The sequence below is a fragment of the Penaeus vannamei genome, chromosome 19 (genome assembly GCF_042767895.1).
Source record: "Penaeus vannamei isolate JL-2024 chromosome 19, ASM4276789v1, whole genome shotgun sequence".
Lineage (NCBI taxonomy): Eukaryota > Metazoa > Arthropoda > Malacostraca > Decapoda > Penaeidae > Penaeus > Penaeus vannamei.
The window spans coordinates 18,838,681-18,848,680 of NC_091567.1; the positions used below are offsets into that span (position 1 = coordinate 18,838,681).

Here is a 10,000-nt window from a genome sequence, read left to right on the forward strand (position 1 = left end):
CTAAAACTAAAAGATCACTCGGACTTCCTACTTTGAAATGTTAAAAGTTACAAGTAAAACAGAGAGAAACAAACCAGCCAAGTTCATTTAAAAATGAATAAATAAATAGAAGGATGTTCAGATTATTCAATAAAAATGTTCCTAGGATCCCGTCCAGCTCCTATGCAAAGAATATCAGGATCTCAGTACTTATTATCTTCTGTGATCGTGTCCGTGTTCAGTTCAGTAAATATGGCGATACTGCCGGTGGTTTAAAGCTTCGGAGGATAACGAAACACACTCGTTGATGTCTCGACTCGTACTGTTTATTGTTTTGGTTTTTCCAATGCCCCGGTGACATCAGAGGCCAAACATTTATACAAAATATATTCTCGCAATAAATAAGCCAAAAATGTGCATAAAAATAAACAAAAATAAAAGTATAAAATAGAAATCATAAGAAAAAGAAAAGTAATAAGTAAAAAGAACGAATAAACACTGTACGTAAAAATGCTTCCCCCTACAACTTAAAATGAAAACTAAGTAAAAACGAGACCTTAAAACCTTACTGAATGTTATAAATACTAAAATGAATAAAAGCTGATGATAAAATGGCCATTAAAATGTCTCATTCTTAAATCATAAATAAAAATGTTAAGAGAAAACACAGAATAAAAAGAGGAAACTATAATAAAACAATGCAAGTAAATAAAAACGAGAAAAAACAACCCAAAATCGAGGTGAGACACGTGACAGACAATCACGGCAGTCAGAGCGGGGGAGCGGAGAGGATGAGATGTAGCATCCAAAACCACCTTACAGAATTTCCTGAACTGGATTGGGGCTCTGGATGGAAGACTTTTACTTCTCGCAAACCTGAATTTTATGACTACAAAGGCCATTTTAGCATTATTATGATGGCATTAGTTGATGCTGATTATAAATTTATGTACCTATATGTTGGTGCAAGTGGTCGCGCAAATGAGTGTGGGAGAGATGTAAGTTGAAGGAGGCTTTAGATAGAAATATTCTGAAAATTGCTTCCTCTACTACACTCCCAAATTCAGACAAACAAGCTTTCTTTGCCATTGTGGGAGATGAGGCTTTCCCATTAATGAAGCCATTTCCTGGGAGAGATCTCAATGATGAAAAGACAATTTACAATTATTGTCTTTCCCGAGCCAGGCGCACCTCAGAAAATGCTTTTGGGATCCCGGCAGCGAGGTTTCAAATATTTAAACGCCCTATTTGCACAACACCAAGTAATGTGAAGGACATTGTTTTTGCCTCATCTGTTCTCCATAATTACTTTAGGGCTCACTCAAGAAAAACTTACTCGCCCCCTGAGCTTATTGATAGAGAGGATGTCGCAAGGGGTTAACTATGCCTTGGTGAGTGGTACCAGGCTCTCCAAGGTGGGCTGGGAAGACTTCTAGTTGTTGGACGTGGACACAGCTACGATACCCGAGCAGCTCGTGAAACTTTCCTGTCTTACTTCAACAATGAGGGCAAAGCTAGTTGTCAAAATACAATAGCTCTCCTCTGTCTACAGTACTTATTTCATAGATTCAATTTAGCTGTCATTTTTTTCAGTTGTTACCATGTTGATCCATATGTTATTATAGTCACTATGTAGTCACCATATATTTTGTATGTTTTTTTTTATTGTCTTTGAATATGATGCAGCATAGTTGTGAATCTTGGAAAATCTAAAGAAAAAACATATATACATATAATTAGGTTTATTCCATAGACTTGAGAAAACATGCATGTTGGAAAATAATTTGTCATGTATAAAAATATTCCCGGAGCAAAGCATAACATATAGAAACCAATATAATGATATTTATATGATAAGCATTATTAAACTAGAAAATTAATGCATATATTGTAAAGCATAAAAACTAGTATTAGACTACTGCATTACAAGCTATTTTGTATAGTAATTCAACATATCACAAATTGATCACATAGTAAAAAGGATGGGTTACAGAACCAAGAAATACCTGGGAAGCTGTACACCACCACAGTAACATAAATCATCTTTACCACTTTACAATTTAACACCATACTTTTCAACCATTTCAGCTATCACAAAATTCAATTTGTTTTCCACTATTACCCTCACATCAGGATCAAATCCTCTCAGCCAACGCTCTATGCTTTTTCCAAACCGGGAACAAAAATCGTTCTCGGTGTCTTAGTTTAACGCATTTATTAAAACTTTAACTGCCTCTAGACACTGCTCATTAAGAGGATCAGCAGTCTTCCTTCTCTTTGCCTTTGGCTGAAAAGGAGTACTCGCCGGTGTCTGTTGAGGCTCTGGTGAGAGTGAAGATGGTGGGGGTGATGACCAAAACAACCCAGATGTGCATGGTGTTGGGGCGGGTCTAGAGAACTTGTAGAAAATACAACAGTGGGTTCCGGCTCCAAGATCCTCTGAACTTGAAAAGTTTTCCTTCACTGCTGAGGAGCATCTTTGAGGCTAAAAAGGCAAACAGAAAATGTATATAAGTACAATGGTATAAAATAAAGTAATTGATATACTGAAATTTACATATTTAATAGTAATATAATCTAAAAAAAATATTAATGGTTATATATCATGAGCATTATCATTGGCATTTTTTTTTTTTTTACATTAAACCATTTTCCTAAATTTATATTCTATAAAATTCTAATTTTATATATAAACATATATTTATATAAAAGAATGTGAGAGAGACAGAGAAAGGAGTGCGAGTGCGTGTGTTTACTAGTTTAAGAAACTGCACATAAAAGATAAAACAACCGTAGTAATATTGAGAAAATAAGTATGAACCTCACCTCAGTATAAAGGATCTGGCTTGACTGTGTGGAGTAAATGTTCATCGTATCCTTGACGAAGGACATGGCATCAAATAACTATCATTTTGATTGACAATCTCCAGCTGATCCACTAGATGCAACCCGAGTTTTCCTATACTCTTTCAGGAAGTAGGTTCTCATGCTGTTGTATTTTGCCCTCACCTCATCTGGAAAAAAATACAATAAGTTGAAAACAAGAAATAAGAAAATAAGTTTTCAGCATATCATGAGTAACACAAAAGTACAATACATTTATGAGGCTTTAAGCAAGTCAAATGATCACCCTAGGGTGTTTCATTTGGACAGGCTGAGGGAGGGGGAGTGTGCCCGCAGGTTTGCTGAGGCAATCTCTGATCGTTTCGCAGTGCTTGGCAGTCTGACAGACCCTGTTCTTCTGTGGGATACCTTTAAGCGTGAAACGCTTGATACAGCTCAAGATACGATTGGTGTACGCCCGAGAGCAGTACAGAATTCCATCTCGCGGGAGACACTGGAAGCCACTGATGCATGTCGTGCGGCTCGTCTGACAGGGGATCGGGAATTGCACCGTTCTCATGTGCGCAGAACTCGGTCCCTGTTAAGAAGGGACAAGGAACAGTTTATTCGGAGTCTTGCAGAGGAGGTAGAAGGCCATTTCTTAGTAAATGACCTTCGTCCTGCATACCAAGCCCTGAGAAAGCTGAACTCCAAGCCCTCTTCACAGGTGACAGCAGTTCGCTCAGTAAGTGGTCAGATCGTTTCAGATCCTGTTGCGGTGCGGGGACGTTGGGCTGAGTATTTTGAGCAGCTGTACCAGGTTGACCCACCAACAGTTAACTTGGATGCGGGTAGTGTCGAGATCCCGCTGCCGAATCCACCTATCAGTGAGGACCCTCCCTCCCTAACTGAAGTTAGGGGGGCGATTTCCAAGCTGAAGAGTGGTAAAGCAGCTGGTATCTGCGGCATACCAGCTGAACTGTTAAAGGCTGGTGGTGAACCTATGGCACGGGGGTTACATGCTGTCCTGGCTGCCATCTGGCAGTCCGGCTCCATTCCTCCTGACCTGTTGAGGGGTGTGGTCATCCCTCTCTGGAAGGGGAAGGGGGACCGTTGGGACTGCAGCAATCACCGAGGCATTACACTGCTCAGTGTACCAGGCAAGGTTCTTGCCCACATCCTTCTGAGACGTATCAGAGACCATCTACTGAGGCACCAGAGACTGGAGCAATCCGGATTCAATCCTGGTAAGTCCACAATAGACCGTATCCTCACGCTTCGAGTCATTGTAGAGCGCCGTCGTGAGTTCGGGCGTGGGCTGCTTGCAGCCTACATCGACCTCAAGAAGGCGTTCGATACGGTGCATCGGGAGTCACTTTGGGAGATCCTGAGGCTGAGAGGAATACCAACAAGGATTATTGGACTAATAGCAAGCCTGTATACTGGTACTGAAAGTGCTGTAAAGTGTGGTGGGGGCCTGTCGAGCTTCTTTCCTGTTAGTTCAGGAGTGAGGCAAGGCTGTGTCCTTGCACCAACTCTTTTCAACACTTGCATGGACTGGATACTGGGCAGAGCTACTGTTCAAAGTCATTGTGGGGCAACGCTGGGCAATATCAAGGTTACAGACCTTGACTTTGCTGATGACGTTGCCATTCTATCTGAGTCTTTGGAAACCCTAGTGGCGGCTCTCGATGCATTTAGCAATGAAGCGAAGCCCCTGGGTCTAGAGGTCTCCTGGACCAAGACCAAGGTCCAGGAATTTGGGGACTTGTTAGGAGAACCTGTTCAGTCGGTACGTGCTTGCGGCGAGGACATTGAAGTCACAGAGAGCTTTACATACCTTGGTAGTGTAGTTCATAACTCTGGGCTGTCAGACCATGAAGTCAGCAGACGGATTGGCCTGGCAGCAGGGGTCATGAACTCTCTCAACAAGAGTATTTGGAGATGTCGGTACCTGTGCAGAAGGACCAAGCTACGGGTTTTCAAGGCCCTGATAATGCCAGTTTTGCTATACGGTAGCGAAACCTGGACATTGTCCTGTGCCTTGGAGGCTCGTCTTGAAGCCTTTTGTAATAGGTCCTTGCGCCAGATCATGGGGTACTGTTGGCGGGACCATGTGTCCAACCAACGGTTGCACCGTGAGACTGGCACAAGCCCTGTTATCTGCACAATCCGTGATCGCCAACTCAGGCTATACGGCCACCTGGCTCGCTTTCCTCAGGATGATCCTGCCCATCAGGTCGTCTCTATTCGAGACAACCCTGGATGGAGGAGGCCTGTGGGACGACCGAGGAAGTCATGGCTTGGGCAGATCGACCAAACCTGCCATGAAGAACTAGAGATGGGCCGAGTCCCTGCCTGGCGTCTAGCCATGAGGGATCCTCGTAGGTGGAAGCGAAGGGTGGATGCGGCTATGCGCCCCCGTCGGCGTCAGCCCCCATGATGATGATGATGAAGCAAGTTACAAACTGTCCCATTTTTAGACTGCTGATTTTATATTTGTGTGGAATTTCAAAGTTACATCTTGCATTTTCCATGATTTGAAAGCAATATGTTTTTTCATCACAAATCAGAAATTGCGGAGAAAAACACTTTATCGAGTGGCATCTACATATATTTATTTATATATGTATATATATATATATATATATATATATATATATATATATACATGCATACATACATACATACATATATATATATATATATATATATATATATATATATATATTTATATTTATAATGTACTCCGCAGTTTCCCTGGTACCTTTCATGCCCTCCCCTTCTATCGGAGCCTAGAATGTAGGGGTTGGGGGAGGGTGTTCTGCACAATATTCTGTATATTTGGAAATTGGATAGTGGGATGAATCCAACCAAACCAAGATCATCACGATCCATTATGCGGACATATTAGAAAAAAATATTCTAAATATTACCATGTAGTTACAGATGCATAGTGTATTTTCTTATACAGCAATATACATTACATTATAGAATCTGATAATTCAGCCATATTCGGTAAAAGATACATCAAATATATAACAAACGTCATCATAAAATAAACTCAGAATAAATGATTATGGAAACGTGTATATGTATACAAGACTATTCTTCCCAGCAGTAACATTGAAGAGTTGAGAGAAACGGGCACGGAGAAGGAGCGTCATATCGTTGTACGCCTTCCTCTTCAATTTCTTATTATACCCGCCATCTCTGATATCCCGGAGGCAACAACTCTGGCGAATAATTTCAATCAAGAATTCAAACAGAAGGATTGGCGTAATCCATGACGACGTCGAATCTGGAGAGGAATGGCGCGCACTGCTCTCACGGATGTAAACAATCTTGCGAACATTCAAAATAAATGTTATTATTTTCAATGAATAATAAATTTCATATTCAATAATTTATTGTTTTATAATATGTATATTAAATTTATTCTCATATTTCATGTAGTACTATTAATTTTATTTAACATAAAAGCAAACATTCTATATTATAGCTCGATTTGACTGTTTGGCTCATAAAAAAAAAAAAAAAAAAAAAAAAGTGACGGAGAGGTTTTCAGACGGAAACGATTATTAACGTCTGACCAGAATATCGACAGTTTGCTTGAAAATTGACAAAAATTGACGCAAAAAGTGCTAGTGTGACAGCACCTTTAATTGCTGTAACGTTGTTTTAGTATAAATACACCATATAAATTTGCTGAGTTAGTTGTTCTTGGGCCTAAATAAGCGACTACTGTAAATTTTACGGGCCAAGGGCCTGCTGGCAACTCGCCATGAAGGAAGCTTTCACCCTTTGCTTCCAGCCATGAATGGCTGGAAGCGAAGGGTGCAAGTGGCCATGCGACCCGTCGGCGTCAGTCCCTTTGATGATGATGATATATATATATATATATATATATATATATATATATATATATATATATATATATATATATATTTATATATATCATATATATACATATACATACACACACACACACACACACACACACACACACACACACACACACACACACACACACACACACATATATATATATATATATATATATATATATATATGTATATATATATGTATATATATATATATATACATATAAACATCCATCCATATATATATATATATATATATATATATATATATATATATATATATATATATATATTTATATATATATATACATATAAACATCCATATATATATATAAATATATATATATATATATATATATATATATATATATTTATATATATATATATATATTTATATATATATATATATATATATATATATATATGTATCCACCCTGCGCGCTTCACGTGCAGGGTCGTGTGAAGCGATAGTGTGGTAGTCTAGTTTGTGTTAAGAGCTTGCATACCTTCTCGCTTACAGCTGCCTAGCCTAGTGCGAAAAAGGGAGCAGCACTGTATAAGCCTCCCCCTGCCAGTGCATAGCCTCTCCATCATCGTGACTCCCTGCAGTGCCTCCTCGTGGCCTCCCATGGAAACTGGGTCCCTTACGGTTCCAGGCTAAACTGAGGGGGATCTCGGAGCAGGAGGAGGCCCTAGAGGTTCAGGGTCATGGCCCACCGGCGTGTGGACATGCCCTGGCCCTGTACCAACTCCTGCCCGTAGGGCCCCCTGGGGTTAACGGGAGGCTCAGGGGAGGTGGGCCTTGCTAGTCCCCCTCCCCCCAGATAAAAAACCATTGGTAGTGGCGAATATATATGGAAATGCTGGGAGGAGGGGAACTGCTCCTGAGGCTAAACCTCAGGTGGGGAGTCAGGATGGGGCTTGGAACGTCGGCTTTTTGCATCAGGATGATCAGTTGCCTCTACTGTCGAGGGAACTGGGAAGGCTGAGAGTGGAGGTGGCTGCTCTCTCGGAGGTGAGAAGACCTGGCAGCGGAACGATCAGTGTAGGTGGCTACACCTACTACTGGTCAGGCCGCAGCGACGGTCACCATCTCCAGGGAGTAGCCATGGCCATCTCCAGCAGACTCCAGCCCTCGGTAGTAGAGGTTACTCCAGTCAATGAGCATATAATGGTAATGAGACTGAAGCTGTCTTTTGGCTTCATGTCTCTTATTGCTGTGGCAATAAGAGACCGATGTTTGTAAACTTGATGTGAAAGAAATGTTCTACGCCAAACTAGGGTCTGTGTCAGACAGGTGCGCCCGGCGAGATATTCGTGTTGTCCTGGGTGACTTCAATGCGGTATTTGGCTGTGATCGAGCTGGCTATGAGATGTCTGTCGGTCCCCATGGTTCGGGAGCTGATACCGGCTAGGTCCCAGAAATTGAGGATTTATGGCTCCTGGTACCAGCGCCCAGACCCACATCGCTGGACTTGGTACAGTGATGCGGGTAATGCAGCCAAGGAGATCGACCAAATACTCATTAACACTCGTTGGAGGATCCTCCAGAATTGCAGGGTGTATAGGAGTACCGAGTTCTGTGATACTGACCCTAGATTGGTTGTGGCTACCCTCCGAGTCCATTTCAAACCCCCCCATTGGACCAATGATCACCCTAGGGTGTTTCACTTGGACAGGCTGAGGGAGGGGGAATGTGCCCAGGGGTTTGCTGAGGCAGTCTCTGGTCGTTTCACAGCGCTCAAAAATCTGACGGACCCTGTATTTCTGTGGGACATGATGCAGCCCAAGAGACGATTGGTGAACGCCCGAGAGCAAGGCAAAATTTCATCTCGTAGGAGACACTGGATGCCACAGATGCTTGTTGTGTGGCTTGTCTAGCAGGGGATCGAGATTTGCACCGTTCTCAGGTGCGCAGAACTCGGTCTTTGTTAAAAAGGGACAAGGAACAGTTTATTAGGAATCTTGCTGAGGAGGTAGAAGGCCATTTCTTAGTAAATTACCTTCGGCCTGCAAGCCAAGCCCTGAGAAAGCTGAACTCCAAGCCCTCTTCACAGGTGACAGCAGCTTGCTCAGTAAGTGGACAGATAATCTCAGATCCTGTTGCAGTGCGGGAACATTAGGCTGAGTATTTTGAGCAGTTGTATCAGGTTGACCCACCAACAGTTAACTTGGATGCGGGTAGTGCCAAGATCCCGTTGCTGGACCCACCCATCAGTGAGGATGTCCCCTCCCTAACCGAAGTTAGGGGGGCGATCTCCAAGCTGAAGAGTGGTAAAGCAGCTGGTATATGCGGCATACCAGCTGAACTGTTAAAGGCTGGTGGTAAACCTATGGTGCGGGGGTTGCATGCCGTCCTGGCTGCCATCTGGCGGTCTGGTACCGTTCCCCCTGACCTGTTGAGGGGTGTGGTCATCCCTCTCTGGAAGGGGAAGGGGGACCGATGGGACTGCAGCAACTACCGAGGCATCACACTACTCAGTATACAATGCAAGGTTCTTCTAAGACGTATCAGAGATCACCTACTGAGGCATCAGAGACTAGAGCAATCTGGATTCACTCCTGGTAAATCCACAATAGACTGTATCCTAGCTCTTCGAGTCATTATAGTCCACTTGCATGACTGGATAATGGGCAGAGCTACTGTTCAAAGTCATTGTGGAGCAACACTGGGCAATATCAAGGTTACAGGCCTTGACTTTGCTGATGTTGCCATTCTATCTGAGTCTTCGGAATCCGTAGTGGTGGCTCTCGATGCATTTAGTAATGAAGCGAAGCCCTTGGGTCTAGAGGTCTCCTGGACCAAGACCAAGATCCAGGAATTTGGGGACATATTAGGAGAAACTGTTCAGTTGGTACGTGCTTGCGGCGAGGACGTTGAAGTCACAGAGAGCTTAACATACCTTGGTAGTGTAGTTCATAACTCTGGGCTGTCAGACCATAAAGTCAGCAGACGGAATGGCCAGGCTGCAGGGGTCATGAACTCGCTTGACAAGATTATTTGGAGATGCCGGTACCTGTGCAGGACCAAGCTTCTTGTCTTCAAGGCCCTGATAGTCCCAGTTTTGCTATACGGTAGTGAAACCTGGACACTGCGCCTCGGAGTGTCGACTTGATGCCTTTTGTAATAGGTCCTTGCGCCGGATCATGGGGTACTGTTGGCGGGACCATGTGTCCAACCAACGGTTGCACCGTGAGACTGGCACAGGACCTATTACCTGCACAATCCGTGATCGCCAACTCAGGCTATACGGCCACCTGGCTCGTTTCCCTCAGGATGATCCAGCCCACCAGGTTGTCTCTGTTCGAGACAG

At 42.9% G+C, this 10,000-nt stretch overlaps 1 protein-coding gene across 2 annotated transcripts in view; it reads right to left on the reverse strand.

Moving 5' to 3' along the window:
• Positions 1–1,737: 1,737 nt before the first annotated feature.
• LOC113811336 (uncharacterized) overlaps positions 1,738–10,000 on the reverse strand; it is a 24,543-nt gene continuing 16,280 nt past the window's right edge. For both annotated transcript variants that reach the window (XM_070134071.1, XM_070134070.1), the window contains exons 6-7: positions 2,806–2,993; positions 1,738–2,464 (exon numbers count right to left, since the gene is read on the reverse strand). In XM_070134071.1, the coding sequence (XP_069990172.1) occupies positions 2,985–2,993 (9 nt within the window). In that variant the 3' untranslated portion in view covers positions 1,738–2,464; positions 2,806–2,984. The remainder of the gene's footprint in view (positions 2,465–2,805; positions 2,994–10,000) is intronic.